Below are 24,269 nucleotides of genomic sequence, written 5' to 3'. Positions count from 1 at the left end.
TTTACTGTGAGGCCCAAAAGTCTGATACTGGGGTGTGTGTGATAACTTCCCTACTGGTTGCTTCATTTTGTTATCTTCCGTAAAACTAAACACTCAAATGATTTAAAACTAGGCTGCACACGACCCTTGAACAAGATAATATATTTAAATTGTATCGTGGCACCTAAAAGAGGTTAAACTAGAAAAAGAGAAACACATTCATACTAGGTCATGCATTTTAGTACTTTATTTTTGAGATATCAGTGCAAATGAACACCAAAAATGAAAACATAAAAAATGAAACAATGTTTCAGGTCTTCACATGAAAAAATGAAACATCTTTTTTTATATTTGCTGCTACAAATGTTTTTCTTAGATGCACAATGCAGATCTATGATTGTACGTCAATCCCCCACTATAGCCCCAAGCTCTTCAACAGAGCTTTGTTAACCAGTAACAGAAAAGAAAATCACAAAAATATTCAATGCACGTTTATTTTTCACACATTTTTATCAACTTGCTCAACAGTCTGTGGTTATTTAGAGACTGTTCATATTCTAAACGAACCTCTCTCTGTGATAAAAAAGACCTATTTTAAGACTTGACATTTTCCCCCATCACCAGTAGGGATACACAGGTAGTTCCCATGCGTCTGCATGCAACAGGCAGCAGTGAGGAGAGTCAGACATTATTACACAACACAGCGCAGGATAGATTATCATTTACCACATAGAGATACATGCAAAGAGCAAACCAACCAAAAAAAGATGGGCATAGCATCCTCTGCCTTTGTATGTACACTTGTACGCATATAATTCATATTTACATATCAGGGCATTAAAAACTAGGGTAATATCTTTTCTTAAACATTACAAAATAGTCATCTTTCATACTGAAAGTACTATTTACACAAATATATTTAACCGTTGTGAAAATGTATTAATAATTGAAGAGACGTACTTCATAGGTATGTGTATTAAAAGATCACAAGACTAAATGGATAAAGCAGTGTGTGAAAATAACTGAAAAGAATACAGTACAATCAAAATAAGGAGCTAGATACCAGATATCCCTCAAGACACCAAAATGTCTTGGTGATTATTGGGGGGCAGGTACACATATCCAGCTGCTTTGAAAACAAAGATGTACCTGTGGTCTTCTCTTTATTATCATGCAATTCTTTTGACGTTTTATGGGTTAAGAGACTGCCACAAAGATAAAAGATGTCCATAAACCACAACAGTTAAGAAATGATGTAAAAAAAAAAAAAAAAAAAAAAAAAAAAAAAAAATCACAAACTGTCAAATTCTCAACAGATAACAATACTGACATTTTTTTTATTACATGCCATTAAATTGTTCTGAAAAGGACACAGAGAACTCAGCTTTGATAGTGCAACCTCTGGGTGCTCCTTTATATGAAATGAAAAGAAAAAGCCATGTGCTTCACACTCAATATTTTTGTGTGCATGAAAAAAATTGGTGTGGGTTTACCCAGGATGGTAAGATAAGTTTCTGACACTGCAGCCTTTTAACTGTTGCTCTAGAAACCTGTTTACACACAGTTGCTCAACTGTAAGCACCACACACTCTCTGTTGACCCATCTGCTCAAAACTGCACATTCTGCAAACACATTATCCTGAATTTGCACTGTCGAATATTGGCCTTAAAAATTCAATTGGAATAAAAGCAAAATACAATGAGTTGTGACTATTCAAACTTCCGCTGATATATTCTTGTTTCATTGGTAATTATACCACACCATGGAAAAGCAAGACAGAGCATTCATCATGGTAGGATCTTCACCAAAGCTACTGCAGTGTGGATATTGTTTTCAATGTCCTCCTTCACATGAATGTATCATGTACATTGTTGTAGTAGACTGCTGTGACTGCTCTAGAATGACTTTATTTGGAATCTTATCTAAAATTGATGGGATTCTGTCCATCTGAAAATTTTCTGATGGAGAAAATAAATAAATGTCCACTGAACTGAGCAATAACATTTTTGGAGACATTAATAATCAATGTCGCTTGAAATGTTCTCTCTAAATGTTTTAGGGCAGGCAACAAAGAGGACATGGAATAGTGATATGTGTGCAATTCAGATACAAGTAATAAGTATAAAACAAGACCAAATTGTACAAATAATAAGTGTGAAACAATACCAAATTGTAAAGGAGGAATTCATAACTGACAAAATTAAGTATGTGTTGCATGATAAGCACTGATGGTAAAGGTTAAATTTGAGACAGTTGTGTACTTTTGTTTTTATCAATTAGACATTTTGTAAGGTAGACCTGTTTTGTACCATTCCATGACCTCACTGCTGAAAATTTTGAAAGCAATGCAAGTATTTGAATCTGAACTTGCTCTATTTCACTGAAAAAAAACAAAAAAAACAAACAAACAAACAAACAAACTCATTTTTGCATTCTATGTTATTTGTCTCATCAAACCAATTTGGCAAGTCATTAAAAAGACAAAAACATAATCAATGAATTCGATTTCAGCTTGTTGTTTTTCTGTAGTTGATACAACTTCTACTCAGATGATTGGCTCAGCCCCTGGCTCTCATGGCTGTGCTTGTCATTGTGGGTTGGTGACTGTGGGGTGGAGCTCAGACTGTGTTCATAGGCATGCATTTCACTGATTGGCTCTTCTTTAACTCTAACCACAGACTGGGTCCCCTCTGCCTGATCCCTCACGTCCTTCCTCAACTGAATGCTGCCCTTCTGCAACATGTAATACAGGATGGGGTTGGAACGTGAGAGCCGGGGAGAGTCCGGGTTTGAGTCACCCCCCTCGTCCTCCTCCTCATTCTCCTGACCAGTCCATCGCACAGGGCTCTCAGGCTCCTGTTTGACTAGAGTAGGGGGGTCCCGTTTTTGAGTGACAGGCCATGTAACTGGATGGCGGCTCCAGGCGGTGCGGATAGGGCTGGCACCTGTAGGGGGGGTGGGCAGCGGTCTGAGAGTACTCTGAAGCCCTGAGTTGAGGGAACCATGGGGGTGCCAGCTAGGCAGGTGGTGGAAGCTGTGATTATGGGCAGGCTGACTGAGAATGCTGCCGTTGGCCTTGCCATTGGCCTGTAGGACGGAAGGACTAGGTGCTCCCCGGGGCTGCTGGGACAGCTCCTTCAGGCAGTTGTCAGAGAGCAGCAGCTGTTTAAGCACATTGAAGCCCCGACTCTCTCTGGTGAGTGTCTCACTTGGTGGGCTCCTGGATGGAGCGTCCTCTTCCTTCAGACTCCTTTGCTGGTCAGGCTCTTCCTGAACAACAGAATTGGCAAAAATGTTTGTGTCACCACTGTCCACTGCTCTTGGAGAGCTGGTATTATTCAAACTATCATTCTGATCAGAGCAGAGGCGTCTCTTCTTAGGACTGGGGCTTGGGTAGTCCCTCTGTTCCTCTTTAACCTGCCGGGGTTGTGACTCAGCCTGCATAGCAGCACTGGTATAGTAGGTAGCAGTCTGTTGTTTAAGCAGCTGGCTGAGGAGGCCATATTTTGCTATGACCTCTGCAGGCTGTGGTTCTGTTTTTAAGTCCTGCTGAGAATCTGACAGGGGGCTATTCTTCTCATAGCCACTAGGTCTTTTTCTGCCACTCAAGTCCTCAGACATGGCAGAGGACGACCCCATCCCCTCTGTGATCTCTGTTTTGACCTTTATGTCCAAAGGGGGCCCATTGAAAGTGTCACAGATGTTGGAAGCACCAGGGCTCTTCTCATAGCATGCCCCTGCCACCTCCACACTCCTCCTACCACTGGACTTATCTTTGCGGCTGACTGTAGCAGTAGCTGAGCCTGTTCCTAGAAGGAGCTGCAGCACTGTGCGCCTCTCTAGAAGGTTCTCAATCTGTGATGAAGGAGGAGAAGCTTCCTTCCGACTGAAAGGTGTGCCACTGCCTGAGGGTCTGTCCGAGAGTGGAGTGGTGGTGGTCCTGTGGATTGGAGCATTGAGCCTTTCCAATAGGGCAAGGGGCCTGCTGGCATCAAGCTCCTGGCCCAGCCCTTTGCTGGAGGGGATGGGTGGGGAGGATGAAGCTGTGCCACACTGAGCCAAATTCTGCAACAGTTTACTGGCACTGAAGGCAGGCTCTGAAGCCTTCTCAGCAGGAAAGGTTTTAGATTTACACAAGTCCAATGGGCTGGACTGGACGTGGGGGGAGGGGTAGGAGTATGGGGATAGTGCACCGCTAGGGTCACGACTAAGTGAGTACAGGGGCTGGGCTGGGGCTACAGGCCTATCTGTGGGGCTTTTTGTCCTGGTCCCCTCCCAGGGTACCAATCCCTTTGGTTGGCTTCGAGACATGTTGGCCATTGTTATATCAAGTGGCAAATCTTGGTTACCTATGCTTTTATTAACCATCTCATTATTTCTGCGCTCCAGAAGAAGCTGCATAAGTGTCACCTTAGGGTGGGATTTTAGGTCTGGGCTCATTTCAGACTCCGTGTTCTTGGACAACTTTGATCCTGATGGCTCTGGCTTCCACTTATTTATTAAAGATTCTGTTAGTTTGTCCAGGGAGGAGGTAGAGATAGAGGAGGAAGAAGATGAAGAAATAGCATTGGAAACAGAGGAGACAATGGTAGAGGATGGTGAAAAGGTTGTGGTGGAGGGTTGAGCTGAAGCTGGTGGAGAGAATGCAACTGGGGTGGAGGAAAACACTGTGGTCGAAGAAGAGAGGGTAGAGGTGGAAGAGGATAATGAGGAAAAAGAGGAAGAGGGGGTTGTAGTTTTGGGCCCTGTGTCTTGTGTGTTGGCCCGTCTTCTCATGGAGAGGTCAATGGGAGAGCAACTCGAGTAGGAACTCTCTGCATCACTGCTGTCCTTGGTCAGGCTCCTCTCCTGGGTGGAGCACTCACTGTCCGATGTGACTGAAGAGGATCCGCTTGGTGGCATAATGCCACAGCTATCCTCCAGGTGCCCATTCTTGGTCAGTTGCTTCTGGTTGTTGTGGTTGTTTAGTAGCAAGAGCAGCAAGCTGCTGCAGGTCTGGGGGGGACGGGTTGGACGTGAGTCAAAGCCTCGCTTCTCCCTAGGTGGTTGGCTGTGAGTGTGGCTTGGAGCATGTGGGGGAGTTGCTGGGGAGCTTTGGCTGTGGCCACGCAGCAAAGAGGGGCTCTGTGGACTCGTCAGGGCTGTCCGAGAGAGTGTTGTTGTTATTGTGTTTGTTGCTGTCATTCCATTTTGGGTTGTTAAGGAGCTTAGGGTGTCTTGGGCTCCAGGCAGAGTCCCTCCCACACTCGGTGGCCTTTTGTCCTGGCCATGCTGCTGGTTTGCCATGGCAGCTAGTCTCTCGCTGGCAGATCTTCCTGAGAGTTGAGCTTTGAGCGCATGCTCTCTGGAGTACTGCTGGAGATGGGCTTCACTGGACAGCAGCAGTGCCAGTTGACTGCAGGCCACACTGGGCTTGGGTGAAGGTGCTGGACTAGAACGGATTTTAACCATGTTGGCCACCGCCTTCAGACGCTCCGCACAGGATACTGATTCAGCAGCTGTTGGAGCAGAGGGAGGTGTGGCGCTATGTGCTGACCGAGGTGATTCTGGGGGCCTGTCCTGATTGTGTCCCCGTCGACTGTAAGGTGTGTTGCTGTGGTTTTGAAGTTTGCTTTTCCTCATTAGGCCCTTCAAGCGGTTTGAGGCTGTCCCATACACAGGAAGTGGGTCTTTGTCTGCAGGTGGTGCCTTGGATGGAGAGGAGCACTCACTGGGGGGCTTATTAGAGTGCTGAGACATTGCCACACTCTGAAGCCGTGAGCTGAATGACTGAAGCAGTGAAGCCAACAGTGTGCTCTCCCCAGCATGAGGAGATCCCTCTAGCGCTCCATTCTGCAGGGCTCCCCCTTGGCCATTCAGTTCCACTGGGGGGGAACTCATCCGCTGGTTCCCCGGATCATTCCAGGCTCCAGAGCGCAGTAGGCGGGCCTTTTTCAGGTGCTGTGAAGAACCTAGTGTGGGCCCGTTGGTTCCAGCCTTTGGAGCTGTGGGGCCATGGTTGGGCAGTTGGTAGGGCCCGACAACCTTGTCACCCTGCTCCTGGTTGCTGTGGGCAGCCTCAGACCTCCCGCTTGCCGTGGCCCCAGGCCCGGCCACCACTGGATGCATCAGTAAACCTTCCAGATAAGTTAGAACAGCTGAATCCTTGTGTGTCTCAGGGCCAGGCTCCTCCCCATGAGTCATGTTCAATACTAAGATCCCCTTGTATGGTTAAGCACGGCTACTGGGAAACAAATGTCCACTAGGTCATCTGGTTGACAGTGGCATGTACTTCCTAAATAACAAAAAGAGGGCAGGAAATTGCACACAGTGAGTCTGCAGGGGGCTGAAGGATGCACTGGCCGGATGTGATCCCTCTCCGTAGTGGGCACAGTCAGCACTGTGACAAAACAGCAGCCATATTTTGAGGCAATCTGGGGCAGGTGGGCCTCCCAGGCATTGCTGTATGCCTTTAAACACCGTAAGATCCCAGAAGGCCCAGCTCCAGGCTTATGTGAGTAGCAAGTGAGAAGTCAGCGTGATTTCACCACATAGATGTTGACACATTCCGTGACTGTGGATGTTTGGGATGTCTGTCCAGGGCCTGGCTGTGGTTCTGTCAGTGGCGCCTTTTGGCTTTGCAGATCTCACACGGGGGACCTATGGGAGTGAGTGAGAGGGAACAGAAGGAAGAGAGGAAACAGAGATGGTTGGGTGGAGAAAAAGAGGAGAAAAAGAAAAAAAAACTGTTTGAGAAGCAGGGATTTGCAAAGCACTATATCACATTCATTTCACCACCTTGTCTGCCATCTCTGTTACTTAGCAACATTTCAGATTGACTGCACACGGCTCCTTCTCCTCTCTGCACTCCCCCTTCAAAGCCACCGAACAGACGACAAATGTAGATTAGGCCTGATTGGATCCAAATTGAAAATTCAAGACCACTACCTTGAAAACATTCGGGTCTTGAGCTGTAAGCCCCTCACAGTGATGTTTTTCAAAACTGAAGGGCCTTGTGAGAGCTGTGAATAATTTCTTATGCAGCTTGTCATTTCAGTGGATTATCCCCCCCTGCCACCTTCTGCTCTTTATGCACTTGAGCAGCATCTCACACGAAGCAAACTATCAGTCTGCATAGAGCACGAACCACCCACCCACTCACCCACATGCACAGAAAATAAGCATTTAAGCATTCATACCTAGACTCAAGCATGAATATGTGCATGAAGACTTGCTTACTGTACATGTACATGCATTCTCTCACACTTACACAGAGTAAGTGAAAACCATTCTTGTAGCTAGTCAGTCTCACCATTGCATTATCTTTATTAACACCTGGCCAGCTGCGAATCCTTTACTAAGCTTAGTTCTTTTGAGGCCGAATTGTTTTTTTTAAACCTGAAGACAAGAGCAAATCATGGACTGATTTGATGTAATGTGAGCTGTGTTTACAGGTACAGTACAAAGTTAAGAATCACAGCAAAGATATAGCTAACAGACAAGTTGTACTTGACTGTCAAGCGTGTGTGTACTTATTTGTGTGTATGTGTACTGAGGGGTAGGGGGGGCTTAAGGATCAGGTGCACCTGTCACACCACACCACTGTCAGGAGGGCAGAGCCAGTGACACTAGGGTGAGCATCGTGCCAGTTGCCATGACAGTGTCAGTGGTACTGCCCTGGGAGACCTCTGCTCTGAACCCTGTCAGCGTGGTTTCCGTGGATACAGGACACCTCCGACAGTCCTGGCCAGATCCCATAAAGGTTAATTAATACAGAGTTTCCACCTCGCCTCAGCTGCTGTCCGTGTCCTTTCCCGATGCCGTCCTCACCTTTGGTGTCCGCTGAGTGGACCAACATAGAGGGTCATACATCAGGACAGCAGCCCTTGATTATGACGAAAGGCCATGGTAACCCCCGCAGCCACCAGTCTAAATACTGTACTTCACAGAGAGCAGTAGCAAGGGCCAAAAACAACATGGCAGCAGGCTTCTAATCAGGCTGAAATCCATTCCTGTGGCCAAGGTCCACAGGTTGTCATGACAGTGAGGGCAACAAAGTGGCACTTTTAATGCCACCTTGAAAATGAGCTGGGATTAGAAGCTGGATTTAAGTTGATCAGTGTGCAATTAAGTCTGAGTAGCAGTTGGAAAACAATCAGGTGGGCAATTTAAAGACCTCTTCAAAACCAAAGGTCCATAATTTTATGAGACTCTTCAGACAGTGCGGTATGGTATAGAATAGTATGATTTAACTGAGACAGGCCCATCAGCGTCAATTACAGTTCAAGGCCATCTTTAAGCTGTTGACCTAAATCTGACAATAACAAAAGCCAACCTGGTCACACTGGGCCATCTGACGTCTACTGTCATGCTAATCTTAAATGCTCAGGATTAGGGCTATTTTCCCGCCAGTGAGCTTAACGCAATTATAATAGAATGCCCTGTAACACCACATTTGATAAGCACAGTAAACATGTACACATGCTTACCTTCAACATAGCTTGGCAGAGTAACTAATATGCTGTGATACAGCCCCCCAGTGAGAGAAAAAATGTAAATGAAAAGAAACACTGACACAGTTTCAACATGGGAAATTCTGTTAATCTCTCTGCTGCTGGCAGTGAACCTTTGGAATTACAGTTGACCTTGTCTATGTTTTTGCCCAAAGACACTTCAATACAGAGCAGACAAGGCAGCACAGGCACACTATGACAATGCGCTACATTAGTTTATATACAACAGAGCTACTGCATTAACTATCTCACATGAAGTATAAATTACTCTTGAAACAAAACGGGGACCTTCAGGTTCTTAAGTGATGTGTGTGAGAGAACCAGTGTCAAAAAATCCTGCTACAGCAAGGGCAAGGAAAAATGTTCTCCACTGTGACAGACCTCTGTTAACAAATAAATGACCTTAATATAAGGAAAGCTGTCCTCTTTACTATGCCCCTAAAGCGTACATCCCTCCTCCTTTCCCCCCTCAGAGTGTGTGATGTGTGCATTACTATTACATTATCTCCCCTGGTGTATACATTGAAAATGACCTTACACATCTGTTAACATGTCATCTCATTGGTGGTGGCACCCAAAAAGCCTGACCTATACCCGCTTCCCTCACTGTGGGACCCCGCAGCATCAATGAGCTGTTCTTCAGTTTCTGTGGTGATTATCCATTATCCTTGACAATGTCAGCCAATGACAGAGCAGGCACAATTCTAAAGTGATTTTTACCCCTACAGTCAGTCACATACATGTGAGTGGGAGGGCAGGTAATGGGGAGGGGTGAAAGCTTCATCATCATCTGGCTGATCGACTCTATATCTATCTCTCTCTCTCTCTGTTTCGCTCCTCTTGTACTTAAAAGAAACCAGGAACAGGAAAGGTCATTGCACTCCCAGCTACGATACACAGAATTACTAGAAGGCTGACATAAAAATGCATCAATGCAGATTTCACGGATTAGATCTTAAAATGTGACCTTCGTTTCTTCCACTGACCTCCAGATCACACCCCTCCACCACTGACACTTAGTCATGAATGCACTTGCTGGTAATACAGCTTTTTTTTTTTTTTTTAATCTTAAAAAAAGTGACTTCCTCGATGACCTTCATTGTCAGGAATGGTAATCCATTTAAGCCATTTAAAATGTATGAGACCAAACAAAAGAATTAAAAAGGGGAAGAGCCAAAGGAGTGGCAGTTAAAGTCAAGGTCATTCATACCACCAAGGCTTTTCCACTTGATGCAACAGCTGGTGTCCATGCAAAGCTCTGGGCGTTAATAAAAAGTGACAATGCTGCCTGAGCGGTGTGTATTACTAATGTCTGACACCAGCCTGGCAGATGTGTTCTCCCTGCATTTAAGGGGAGTCAAGGTTAAAGGAATTTAAAAGGAGAGGCGATGCCTAAACACTATTATATCATGTAATCTGTGGCCCAGCCCTGCTGCACATACTCAACGGGGTAGCTCACTTACACATGCCGTGTGACCGCTATTTGTAAATTCAATAGCCCTGACATGATTAAATAAGACAAAACATAAGCTACCTGACCAAATGCAGTTGTTCCAGGCCATCCACAAGTGAACAAGTGCACCAGAGGAAAGTTGAATTAAAAGCTCTTGTTCACCTTGAGAGTGGTAAACAAGAGAATAACATGCTACCGAACAGCAGGAGAGCTATAGCAAGAAAATGTTTTTGCAGATAAGTCAATCAGGACAAAATAACACTGAAATGCAATACACAGACACATGCACGCCCACACAATGAGAACTAGGGCACTCTGACCCACTTCTTAGGATGCATTGACCAAACAAGTCATGCATAGAACACACGCCCCCATGTGCACACACAGAAACCCATGGATGCACCCCACATAAAGGAAATGTGATACATGAATGCTGAAAAGTCAGACCTCCTGTGTTAAGTAGCACAGGCAATCCATTGGGAAAGACCATCCTACTCGGATCACTTGAATGTGAGGAACAGTGTGTGATGACTGAATTCTAACATTTCAGACTTGAACAAAATGGGAACGGAGTGCTTAAGTTCTTGGCCTGCATCTGGCCTTGAATGAAAAGTGTGGGGGTAGATTTTAACTTCATCTGTACACATTAGTACAAAGAGTTCTTGGGGTTGAGAAAAGCAGAGAGGAATTCATGCACACTGATGAGTCATCTAAGCGGTTCAGAGCCCAGCTGACTGGCAAAGGACCCAGCCAAACTAGCCAATGTGATGATGATATCACTGCACTGTATCACAGACCCAGACAGTTTTCCACCTTACCTTTCGTACCCAGGCTTGCACGGATATGCTTAAAAAAATGTTTGTGTCCATAGTAAATATTTGTGTGCCATTTGGAAGACCCACCCAAGGGCCATTTCCTGAGTGGCTGAGAATTAGTGCATCAATTAAACACACACACATTCCTTCTTAATGAGCCATGGCTGCCTTCAATCTATACCTGATTCATTTCTATTGGGCTCCGAGGTAATCTTCTGCTTACATCGTCTGTCCAAAATGGTGCTCATTTCCCTCCCGAAACAACACACATTTTCCATTTGTAAACACTGGTGCTGGAAATAGGAACAGCTGATTGCCCCATGGCCAGCACGCCAAAAGGCAGAGCTAGGCTCTTGAAAAAGACTACAGTGGTGATGTCTGAGGGAAATGGGCCACTTTGCAATCGAGATCAAATGTCCCACTGTCAGGCTGCCCTGAAAGCTGGATGAAACCAGCTAAAAAACCCTGGCCTTTAATGAATCATTCCAATAATATCCTTGGCATCAGCCCTAAGAAGGCTATTGCCGTGAGTCAGCGAGATGTCTGCCTTTATTGGGTTAAAAGTGTACTGCTTTTTTTCTTTTAACTGTGAGTAATTTTGGATGGTTTGGAGTAACATAGTGTGTGACAGAGGTCTAAGTGACAGAAAAAGAAGAGGACATATCTCTGCTATCATTTTGCCTTTCATAATGCACCCAATGACCTACTTTCTAGTTTTTAAATCATTCTAATGCTCGCTCTGTGTGAGGTTGGAGAATGATATTACAGGGTACAATGGGTTGTGAAGGGACATTCCATTAGAACCATCAAAAACACAATTTGTAATTTTTTTCTCCTTTTACCTAAGTAAGAATACAGTCTAAGTCAAAGCCAGCGTTCAAAGTTACACAATTAAAGGAATCTCTTAAATCAATTAGATACATTTAACCCAATAAAGTATAAAACAATTATGTGCAACCTTTTCTGAGAAAATCTCTCAAGCAGCATCAATCCAGTTGGCAAGGCAGAGCTGAGTACATGCCAATGAACAGGAGACTTCAATAAGATTAGTCCTACACCTGGCCCTGGTGTCCGACCCAGTGCTCACAGAACAATGGCTGGTGTAACCAACAAAAACAGCTCCACTCCAAGTATTCCTGAGAGTCTCAGACTCAAAATTAGCATCCAGGTTAATCATCAAAGCCACCTTTAAATACAAGCTAGTAACTTGGCAATCAGGTGAGGGTGGCACAAACATGTCCATACATCTGTAAGATTAATTGATAATCTAGTTTAATATCCAACTCCACTTCGATATATTAAGGGACTCACTGCTGCAACAAGCTGCAGATGGCACAACCATCAAGACAGATAGAAGTACACTTACAACCCTGAACTGTAACCCTGGGAGGATTAAGTACATACCCCATTGAGAGCAACACTAATAGAAAAACAAAATGAGCAACCGCTGCTAACAATACTTCCACACAATGTAAGGGTTTTAGATAACACTGATAAAGCAAGAAACAATATGCTTGCTGTCCCGTCACTCCAAAGGACTTTGTACCACCATGCACCCTGTTGTTACACAACCTGGAGAAGACCAAAGTGTAAGCTTTAGAAAGGCAAAGCCAGCTATTTAAGTTAATGTTACAAGTCTCTTATGATTCCTTTTCAAGCAAGACACAGGACAAAAGAATTTGTAACCAGTTATTGAGCTCAGATAACCCTAGTCAATTACACTGGATATTTATAATGGAATACTCTGGGCAAAGACTGTGGCTACTGCATGGTTACAATCATTTCGTTTCCAGGCTCTGCACACCCTGAGTTAGACATAGACACAATATGTAAAAAATAAATAAATAAATGCAAGAATGTATGCAAATTCACATAAGGAAATAAAATAATTTTCTACAAGAAATAAATACAGCAGGAGGGAAGTTAAGCTATAAAATGACAAAAACATCTCTACAAGCTAAAAGTCGTATTCTCAATGTGCACCAAGATCACTACGATCCCCAAACTGAACCACAGAAAAATCCATACCAAGATACCAAGGCAAAACAGACTTTATTTAGCTTGACCTCCACATTATAATTAAGACTTCCTTTACCAGTAAGTTTAACACACAGTGGTCTGTACTACTTACAGACTGCAGCAGGGTCATTTGATAACTATAATAGAAACAAGTGAGGCCCCGCCTGAGCTGCTCTTTGTCTGTCCAGTATTTGTGCATGAGTTGCCCTGGTGAGGAACTTATGATTATAAAATATGGTTCAAAAAATAGGACCTGAGAAATAGTTCAGGTTTGTACTGGTACTTTATATTACTATCCCCCTTGATAGTCTACACAAGCCATGCTCAATTTGGCAGCATTTGAAAAAAATACAGTAAAAGGATACTATAAATGGACGTTGGCAAAGGTGCATGTGACACTGGTCAGGTGTGTGGTTCAGGGGGAGTATTTATCTCAATACGTCTCTGTGCATCAAGCCAGGTGTATATTAGCAGGCCTCTCCTGTGCATTTGGATCAGTGGTGATAGCCACCTAATCATCCTGAAATAACAACCCTACTTCTGCTTTTAGACTGGATCCTTTTAAAACAGCTTGATTAGATAACGCTGTGCTTAATCAACTTTCAATGGTCACATTCTGTCCGTGAATGGATGGTTCATGATTTGGGCAAGGTCGGTGACAAGCAGTGAATATAAAAATGCTTGCAGTGGCAACTGACTATTGACAACACAGTGCTGACAAGCTGAACTGATCAGTGTAATTGTAATTTCACAGTGAAAGGATTGGGCTGAAAAAATATTTTAGGAGAAACTGAGGATGAAACTTTTTTCTTTACATATTTGCTTCAGTCATCAGTGACAATAGCAGAGAGGCAGATGGACAGAGGTATTATATTTAAGTCAGTGGGTTTCTATTCTGGTTGTCATTACTCAAACTACAGCTGGTTTTCTATCTAAACATAGGTTAATTGCAATTAATTGCCTTTACCTGGCAGCCCAGGTGTAATCAGTCCATGACTGAGCAGCCTGAATGAAAACCAGCAGGGATTTGAAGCCTGAAGACCAGAACGGAACCCATCAATTTAAATAAATAGAGTGATGATGAAAATTATGAACCAGCAAAAAAAAAAATAATTGAATTTTTCAGGGTCCTTTGTTGCTTTGGAATTGATCAGATTGTCTTTGCTGTAAGCGAAAGATGCTAATTGTCAGCGCAGATGCAGACAAGCTCAGGGCCCAGGCTTGCTAGAAACGAGTCTGTCTTCCCTCCGTCAGCCGTTGACTGTTAAATCAGACAGAGAGATATAGACAAGGCCGGCATCCAACTGCAACTGTCCTATTATTTCTCTGGAATGAAGGAGATCGAGAGGAGTAAAATATCCAGTGGTAAACCAAGTAAAAAGTGCTCAACAGAGTAACAAAAAATCTACACTAAATCAAATACTAACACACCTATTTTGCTGTGGTTGGGAGGTGAACGCAGACACACATCATGCTCCCGTACCTTGTCATCCTTAGCTGTGGAGGCTGATACAGGTAAAGTGCAGTAATCAATTTGCTCTACTGGCAGGAGTGCTCCTTTAGAATACTAATCAGGCTTCCGCCCTCCCCTCTTCCCTCGTTCTCGCCATCCCTCCACCGCTGCCCCCTCTGCTTTTCTCCTTCCTCGTTCACCTTTCTCATGACTTGACACCCCCCCAGTGCCCCAGACCTGACCAAATGCTAAAGGAGGGCGAGCTGTCTTCTGCACAGATAACTGCTGCCACTAATCAAGCCTACGTGCACCGGGGCGTGGGATTAAAAGAGCTTGCACAGCTTGACTCAGGCACTGAATGGTGTTAGCGCGCACACACGCACAGGCAAACACACACGAGGTCAAAATAAAAAACCTATAGGGAAGCCGGCAGTGTCTCGTCCTAGAAACGCACACATATACACAAGCCTCAGATGAGCATACAACACAACAAGGTCAACTTAAAAGCTGATATGTTAGGTGAACATTCTCGGGCTATAAAAGAACACACACAAGAAGATTAGATCTAAATTTACTCCGCCAGTCAAAACGGGACTCGGTGGTGAGCCGCCCATCTCTATCTCCCAGAACATGTCATGCAGCGAGCTGCAGTGTTGTGTGCATCTAAAGCAAAAAAGAGGAACAAACTTGACTGAATTGAAAGGGCCTTAATTCCCCTTCATTTTTCATTTGGAGAGACTGCTTACAAGGGGGGGGGGGGTCTCTACACCATATCAAACACATACTGGAGTTGCCTGAAGGCTGTAACAAAGTTACCTCAATGTTACACTGTGCGTACACACACACATACAGGCAGTAGGAGTTTTTGTGCATATATGTGTGTGTGTGTGGGGGGGGGGGACACACACCACTCTATGCATCAGCAAGGATATTTCATTATGTACATAACGAGTGCCATTAATCGCTCTTAACAAGAGGACACAACCTCACCTTGGCAGTCTCACACTCACAGCAGGAAGGTGGGGGGGGGGCATGGAAATATCTATAGTGCGCACAGAAATTAAAATTCACCACACTCAAGGATCCGCTGCCTCCTTTTGACCAACCACATCGTGGCTTGGGGGTGTGTGGAGGCAAGCCAGCAGTCATATAGAAGCTGCTCATCTGACAGACACATAAATACACATAAGAAAGTAAAAAAAAGAGAGGAGAAGAAGAAGATGAGGGGAAAAGGAAGTGAGGAAATAAATATATTAAAAAAAGCGGGGGAAAATGCCGCAGTAGCGGTTATCAGTGGGGGCTCATGCCCTTGACATACTGACACGGGTGGAGGAGGGAGGGGGGTACTGTCATGTGACACTCGTCATTTGCCTGATCACTTGCCTGTCTGCCCAGCCACCTGGCAACCCCCCCCCCATCACAATATCTCGCCCACCTTCATGCGACCTCATCCTCTGCTGACCTGACGCCGCCCCCACCACACCCCCCACCCCTCCACCTATGCCCACTCCCGCCCCGCCCCTCTGCAGTCCTAGCACCCTGTCCGCCCCACCCCTAGCACTCTGTCTCCCTCCCTCCCTCCCTCCCTCCCTTCTCCCTCCCCCGCGGCTGTGCAGCAAGGTCAGGCGGGTCACCGTGTCCTCATCTGTAATCCGCTGCCATTCGTCAGCAGCCCCAGCCCAGGCTGGAGGAGAGAGAGGAGAGGCAGGCGCTCCGACGAGGGGAGAATGCCCAATTAGGCAGCTGTCACACACACACACACACACACACACACACACACACACACACACACACACACACACACACACACACACACACACACACACACACAGAGCTCGGTACAGCAGAGCAGAGAGAGCAAGAGAGGAAGGGAGGGAGGGAGGCTGCAGAATCAGCCTACTGTCCACAGACAGAGGGGGGGATATGGGGTGTACATGAATCCTTTCAGCTGTGAGTGTCTGTGTATTGTTTTGGTGTGTGTGTGTGTTGAGCAGTTGGGGGTCAACTACAGTTTAGACATGTATGACTACCATCGAGGCATGTCAACAGGAGGGGCAGCGGGGTGACTTTTGAGGCAGACTTTTGAGGATATGGTAGTTAAATGAGATTTCATGGCAGGGCAGCTATTCTTATCTCACAATGAAACGAGTGTTAAGTATTCTGTTGAGTACCTCTCTTATCTGTAAGTACAGGATTGATGAGATGATCGGGGAGAAACGGCTGGCTACTACTGGGGACAGAAAAAATCCAAAGGGTAAGCACCGTCTAATGACCTGTTGGCCATTTAAATAAATCCAAAGGCCAGGTCACAACGTACCGGGCCAGAGTGGACTCTGGACTAGAGGGGTAGCACCACACTGAAATTCTTTACTGGCCCCGACTAGCAGCAGATATCAAATGGGTGACAAATATTTCATAATTGGATAATTCATCACCAGCAAACACATCTGTTTTGAGTAATGGGAAAACTAATCAGCAAAAATGATACAGGGACGACTCCAGCCCAGGCACCAGAAAGATTTATGCTGGAGCAATTCAGGACTCAAGCCTGTATCTATTGATTGTTTAGTCTAAATGCTTTTTCGTTTAATCAAAAGAAAGAGTCAAAATGGTACTATGCCAGCTGGATGATGGAACAGGTGTGATCGAATATCCTGGGGACTGGGGCAGGGTGGGTTGCTTGCTACTGAGGAGAGACTCTTTCCACCCTCTTCTCCCTTGGTTCCACCTTAAATGTCAAAGTTCATCAGGGTTCAGTGGAGCTTCAAATCCAGCTTTGAGTGGTTAGTGTTCAAAAGGATTGCATCACAAGTGTGAGGGACACTTATCCGGTAAATCCTGTCTGAGTAGAAAGTACAGTTCATAGGGACTTAGGCTAGATGTCATACAGGCTGGATACACATGTTCCTCTACCCTCGGGGAAGATTTTCCACTTGGCTACAGGTGTCTGGTGTAAATCCCACCTCCCTGTTAGACAGTCAGTTTAAACACATACAAAATGGAGTGGAGGACCGTGCAAGTAGAGGAAAAATGTCCCGTTACATTAATATAGTTAGAGCATGCAAAGGGGATAAACAGTGAAATCCCCTGAGCAACACTCCACTTTCTCTGCTGCAATTTAAATGTCAATTTATTATTCATCACTCAAAGTGACTTTTTCCAAGATACCAACACTCTCATTTTCTATCTGTATTGTGTGGCTAAGCATAAACACACACATTAACTTTGGGGTTGAGAATTTCAGTATCAAATGCACTTTCTGATATATATGTAAATTATGTGTACACTGCAAATAAATATGATTTTTTTTTTTTTTTTTAAAACAAACAACCCAATAAACTGCAATCCTGTCTTGCTATTAAACTTTGGAACAATGTAACAAGAAAAGGAATACTGTATGGGACAAGAGATACTTTAAAGTTCATCAAGGTCACTGTAAAATCCTTATCAAGTCCCACAGACACACTACCAGTCCCTATGGGAATATTCCTGTAATATCTGTCAGGCTGTATCACTGCACGACTCCACCCATCTCTGGGATTGTTATTATAATGACTCAGTGTTTTGTGGGCCAGTTCTTGCTCTCTTCTTCCAGCAGAAAAAGTACCTAAAGTGCTCCCAAAGTCTAAAGATTGTAATCTGTGATGTCATATTGATGCATAGCCTGAAGCAGCTCCATTACCCGCCTGGGAGATGGATTTAGTGGCCTCATAGAATGTCTGCCTGTACTTTTACATCTACAAGGAAGTTTAGATGATAGTAGGGCTATTAGTTCTGTTTCAAAAAACATGACCTTATCTACATCAAAAATAATCCTCCATTACATTCACCTTGTACTTCTTGTCCAATTCATTGTATATTGGTGTAAAACCATAGATGAGGAGGTATGAATGATAAAAACTGAACTAGTGCAGGGGAATAACACACTCTCACCGCTAAATTCATCTGTAACAAATCATAACTGGATTCCATTAATGATTTAATACTCTATTGTAAGAACCCCCCCGCCCACACACATTCCCTGTCACAGTCAGGTCGGAGGTCAGGGTCAGCTACACAGCAGAATCCCTGGATTGGAGCTGGTCCTGATCCAGTTCAGTGTGGCACACAGTATGCTGCCAAAAAACGCGGACTTGGCCCCAGGTCTTCAAGCTACAGGGCGGTCTCTTAACTCATTACGCCACCCTGCTACCCTAAGTGCAACCCTGATATGTACAGCTGTGTGCTGTTGTAGGACAAGACGATGCTCTCACCGTGCAGCCGCAGTGTAATGTGCACTGCAAGCTGATACCTGATTGACGAGTGAACACATGACAACAATGTAAACAAAAAAGTGGATGAGCAAGTCAGCCCATGGATACTATATACACAACACTCTATTAACTATACTCTCAGTATACCTGGAGGATATTCAGTGATCGGTTCATGTTATTATGATATCAAAACATAAAACATACTGCAAACTTTACAAACATAACAGCTATTGAACAACAATATTCCTGTTGACTGTACATCTGTCAAGGGACTACAGATAAAAAATAGCTTTTTGGCTTGCTCTGGTGCATTAACGGCGCTGGATATTAATGTGCACTTTCCCTGATAAATAAACCAATAAATAAATAAATAAACAAAATACAGAGCCTATCACAGCCAACTCACCTGTCATAAAAATGAGTAAGAAAGGCCCATGCTTTTAAAGAAATTGCTCTTAGCCTTTAAGACCATATATTTACAACAGATATTTAGCTGTATTTAGCAAGACTGGCCACACCAGCATATTGCATATTTGATAAGTAATTATCATTATCTATCATGAATGTATCATCAATCCAAGAAAATGACACCATTTTAGTATAAACATAATCATATTACACAAATCTCCATATAGACATTTTCACTCGTCAAAGTAGGAAAAGCACAGGTTGTGCTGATAACATCAATAATGGCTCTGTATTCAAGTGTCCCAGTAAGCCATGACAGTGTGACCATAGGCCAACATGAACAGGACCCTCTCCATGAGCATACTGTATTTCTGACTTGTGGGAAATGAGCACTTCAGTAACCCAGTGGGTGTGTAGAATAACAAAGATTTGTAGACTTAACATCATTCAAATGCTGAGTAATTTACCACAAGTGTTTATATTTGCAAATCCAGTCATTTAGCTGCTGTTGATGATCAGTGTGCTTTATAATAAGTAACAACAGTTACAAACATTAAAAGTCTGTGCTTGAGACTCTACTTTGCATTTGAAGCCACCTGCAGATGTGCTATAGTTGGCCTGTACAGCAGTGTGTAGTCTTTGAAGGCTGATTGGTCAAAAAAAGTGGAATTCATTTCAGCTAAAACTCACTTTAGCCAAAACCCTCAACTGAGGAACATTTGCCATTGGTTCACTGTCCCTTTAAATAACTTTAAGATCTTTTTTTCCTCTTCTCTACCTCCCTCCCTTGAGGTTTATCACTGTGACTCTTCTCTCTTCCATCTTTCTCTCCCTCTCTTTCACACACACATACACATGCACAAATCCTGCCCGTATGTGTGGCTGGCAACTACAAAGCAGTTAGCCAAGCATCTCTTGGCTCTGTACAGAGAGAATAAGACACTCTCATTACTGCCCTTAAAAAGCTCTTGCCCTCACAAAATCCACTGTAGACCCAGCCACCAGTGCAGAAATTCACAGGAAAGATTCAGGCAGTTGAAGGCTACTTTTGTCCTTACAACTCAATTCTGTGTTTGTATGTACGTCTGTGGTTGACGGTTTTCTGGACTTCTGGTTTTCTGCCCCCCCGCCCCTCTGGGGTTCCTCTTTAATGTCACAGGCCTGGCTCATATGACCTTGAGCAGCAGCGTTGGCATGGCAAGAGCGAGAGCTGCCTCTTTCGCCTGCGGGCGCCCTTGAACTGGATCTGCAAGACAAAAAAAAAAAAAAAAAAAACACACACACAAAAAAAACCCCACAAAAAAAAAAACCCTTCACGCGGCCTGATAGACATCTCAGCCCTCCTCCTACCCCGCCATCCCAACTATCCTCCCCCTTTCCCCCTACCTCTTTTATTCATCTACGCCACTCCTTATCTGTTCCCCCTGGTGGGAAGAGATTTATCAGGATGCTGTATCTTTAACCTCTCTATCAGACTGAGATAGAAACAGAATTTCAAAATGTCTGACCGGCCTGCGTGGATTTATTTTTAAACTACCACTACCTCCTCCTCCTCCTTTATGCACAAGCCCGATGCCAGGAGGCAAGGGGGGGGGCAGTGGCTTTATGGAATACACCTGTATGATGAGACAGTCATCCACTCCAGAGGTGTTGTTTACCTACAAGGAAATTCCTGACTGTTTTTCTCGCTGCTCTCCTCTGAGCCACTGGCACACAGTGACCTGTAGCTTCAAAACAAATTTCCCTGCCTCCGTTCCAAGGATGAGCGTCAGCTTATTGGCCAATCAAGGTTCTCTGACTTAGAGGGGTTGGTGCCTCAGAGCCAGTGTTTTGACAGGTTGATGACCTACTGGGTCCCAGTGATGACCTCCAATTTTCCAAAGTAAACACCATGGTCCATAGTCCAAAGTATGGGCCTGCACTGTCAAACTCTGCTCTTGCACTAGTTCCAAGCATAGTCTACTGTAAAAGCACAAAGAAGGGTTTTATCAGCATGCAAATATTGCGCACCCTCCCTGTGAGTGTAACTCGGGCCACCAAGGTTCAAGTGCTACAGTAAATATTTGCATTGCCCTTTTAGAAGCAATGTGTTCAATACTGAGTGTTTGAAAATGTATAAAAAGGTCTTTTCTTTTGAACTTAACATACATACATGCACAATAGTGTCCGTGCATAGGATTCTGTTGGAGGTTTGGACACTCGGAGACTGTCCTAGCCCTCCTACTGGTTCTCTTCATGCCTGACCTTTCAAAACAGTAATGTTATCACATGTCATATGCAGGCCTGCTGGAAACCATCTGCTAAAGGCACTGTGGTGGCTCCCTGTCACCAAAAAAAAGAAAAAAAAAAAAAAAAAAAACACTTGCTGGAGTGGGCAAGTACTGGTTCTGACTGGTTTAATGCTCAGCATGCCTCACCTTCACAAACACACACAAACACACACACTGTGACACGTACACGCCCCCTCAGAGGCTGTTCTTGAGCGACATGAGCTATGAGCAGTCACCTCAATTAGCGTTAAGGGGCTTTCGCACAGAGACATGAAGTTCTGGGGCTAAGAATAACATTAGACAGGTCTACTGCCCGGCAGTGGCAGGGCTCGGGAGCTGTGGCACTAAGGAGAGCCGGGCGTGTGTACCAACCAGAGTCTTGCAGCTAATCCGATCCCCCGCCATGTTTAGCCCTACCTCGGGATATTATGTTATGTTTGTTAGTGTGACACCTTGGCTAATAAGGCTGCTTTTACACAGAGCGTAACAAATATGATTAACATTAGCCGGGATTGATATAGGAAGAGAAAAAGACACAAACTCTAATGAACCTTCTGTCTATTTGATGTGAAATCCCTCCCATCAAAAATAAAAACATCTAGTTTTCATATCAGGAAGATGGCTGTGTTAAAATTTTAAAAGACCCACTATAGATCCCCCTGTAGGAGATCCAAAAAGCAGACTCGTTTTTTAGAGGAACCACAGTGTCCTAGGAGATTCATTACAGGTAGATTTGTTTCACATAGTGAAATATGAGTGAGCTCTACTGCCTGAAAATTACGATACTCCATAAGCAGAGCCCAATGCAAAATAAGCTCTGATTTTCAGTTCTAAAGGTCTTAGCTCAGTATAACACCCGCAGCAATTATTTGTGAGGAGGACATCAAACCCAGTGTTTATCCCGTTTTGTCTGAGACATGGTAGGAAGACACAAAGGATAGGAAACAATGAGCAATGGCACAAGCCCACGTGAAATCAATATCAAAAATATATGTTGAGTGTGGATCATTTCTTCCCCGTGGCTTGATGGAAATTGGCCGAAGCACAACATCAATCATCAGTCTGGTTTAGCCAAGACTGCCATGATATTGGGACTCCTTTGAATAGTTTACCAGACTGATTTAAATAAAAGCTTTTTTTGTCAGAAGTAATAATATCTCATGAGGGCTCATGTAAGCAAATTATCTATTCATGTCTGGCTTTGGCACAGATGATATGCAAAGAGGTCACTGCATCTGAATAAGCATCTGTATTGATCATTTCTAAATCACACTTGAACTTAGTACAGTAAATAACCTGACCTGAATAAAGTCGTGCAAATCTGGCAGAAAGCGGGCTATATTTAGAAAACGGCACCCGTGTGTCAGTGAAAAGATCCTTTACTTAAAAGCATGTGTGGCTCCGGCTTTGAGCTTGTCAGGTCTGCCTGCAGTAATCAAACGCTATTACTGGAGACTGAGAGGGGAAGAGAGGAACTTATAGGAGGCGGCAGTGCTTCAGAGATTCCTGCACTACTGTAAGGCTTATATGTGCGTGTGTTTTTTGAAGTGTGGGGCTGGGGAGTGAGGAGAGACCTCAGTGCTCAGCTTGGGGCGTATAATCTATGGTTCATTTGCAGCTTTTCTCCCCAGTATGACAAGCCGTTTACAAGACGTAGCCTCTGCTGCTGACCCAGTTCTGAGTGGCTGCGTCTCGCGACAAGGCCCTGCCTCCCCATCAGGCCCTGCTCCTCGTCTAACTGACGATAACACCGCCACCCTCTGCCTCCGTGAACTGTGGGAAAAAAAAATAGGTCGCCCTGACCCACTTTTCTTCTTCTTTTTTTTTTTCTCCTCCCTAAGATCGTGCAAGGAGTTCTGCAGAGCATGATCAAGGGAGACAGTAAAAGGGAGAGAGAGAGAGGGAAACAAAGGATGAAAGGAAGTTAAAAAAGACAGACCCAGAGACTTCTCTGTGATGAGTCCCTACATTCTGCCAATGCGTTCCTGTGCCCTTTGGAATAAAGGCAACCCTTATCAGCTGGCCTGCTGTATGTTTGGCAAAAACCCTTGATACACCAACCCCACACCTTGATACAACAACTGCTCCCGAGGTTACAGACCATATACAGGCCTCACCCGTCCACCCCACCTCCCAATTTTTACATCTCCTCTTCTTGGTGGCCATTATCTCATGTCTTACTCAGAATGCTAAATGGGATCCTCTGCCGTATTTAAACACAGACGTACACACTGCTTTTTGCAGTCATTTAACACCCATGAAAGTATGACATGTCATCCAGCCAGAAAAATTATGAGCCTTTCTTGGCTAGGGGAGATATGACAGGGCTAGCTGAGCTGGGAACTGCCCTAATGCCTGGTAGCATGACACTGGCCCCTTTAAGTGCCTCTTTGTGGGTTAGGACAATCCATGATATATCTCACATCACGCACAGTGCTCTCATGCAAACCCTTCCCTCATTAAGCTGCACTCACTCATGCAGGGCTTTTGTAATCCCTCCACACATTAACCATGGCTCTCCTCGACAGGCATGTTCCTCTGACAACAGCTGAGAGTTTCATTCATTTATAAAACTGGTACTTTATTCTGAAACACCCTTTGTATCAGTGTTGGATTCCTGTTTGAACCCATTGTGAAATACCCAATCAACGCACACCTTTGACTTGTAATTTTAATATTAATGTGCCGGCCAAAAAATCATCACTCATCACTCACTGGTGTCTTGGTGTCGCTTAGCAACCTTTGTTTAGCTTCTGTTCGAGAGGTATACTTGTAGGAATGAGAGTGATATTTAATTATTCCCTTTTAAAAACCTTTTACCTATAAAGAGACTTCCTGAGTTGAACAATTCTACTTCAGCTGTAGTGTGCTGCCTCTTTTTTATAGCAGAAATAAGCCGCTCACTGTGCATTATAATGATTTTACATACCCCTGCCTTTCTAAAACCACAGCATGACACGTGTAAGTAAAATTTTTTGAGTTCTGGTTACACAAACCTCTTACAAATAGACTGTCAAATAGCTCTCTGAACATTAGTGTGCCTTATGTTAGCACCCCAGTGCCACACAGTTTGCCCGTACAAGAACTTAAGTCCCAGCAGATGCTAGTGACTACATGTGTTTGTGT

The 24,269-nt window shown here is 44.3% G+C and overlaps 1 protein-coding gene across 4 annotated transcripts in view; it reads right to left on the bottom strand.

Annotated features, from left to right (window-relative positions):
* Nucleotides 1–217: 217 nt before the first annotated feature.
* nrip1b (nuclear receptor interacting protein 1b) overlaps nucleotides 218–24,269 on the bottom strand; it is a 34,598-nt gene continuing 10,546 nt past the window's right edge. For 2 of the 4 annotated variants that reach the window (XM_040150209.1, XM_040150213.1), the window contains exon 2: nucleotides 218–6,619. In XM_040150209.1, coding sequence (XP_040006143.1) covers nucleotides 2,522–6,163 — 3,642 coding nt within the window. In that variant the 5' untranslated portion in view covers nucleotides 6,164–6,619 and the 3' untranslated portion in view covers nucleotides 218–2,521. Of the gene's footprint in view, nucleotides 6,620–14,190; nucleotides 14,281–19,931; nucleotides 20,082–24,269 lie in introns of those variants that run through there. The other 2 variants (XM_040150210.1, XM_040150211.1) reach the window with 2 other exon arrangements.

The sequence above is a fragment of the Xiphias gladius genome, chromosome 17 (genome assembly GCF_016859285.1).
Source record: "Xiphias gladius isolate SHS-SW01 ecotype Sanya breed wild chromosome 17, ASM1685928v1, whole genome shotgun sequence".
Lineage (NCBI taxonomy): Eukaryota > Metazoa > Chordata > Actinopteri > Istiophoriformes > Xiphiidae > Xiphias > Xiphias gladius.
Note: the sequence above shows the minus strand (reverse complement) of the source record. Positions and strands in the feature narration are given on the sequence as shown.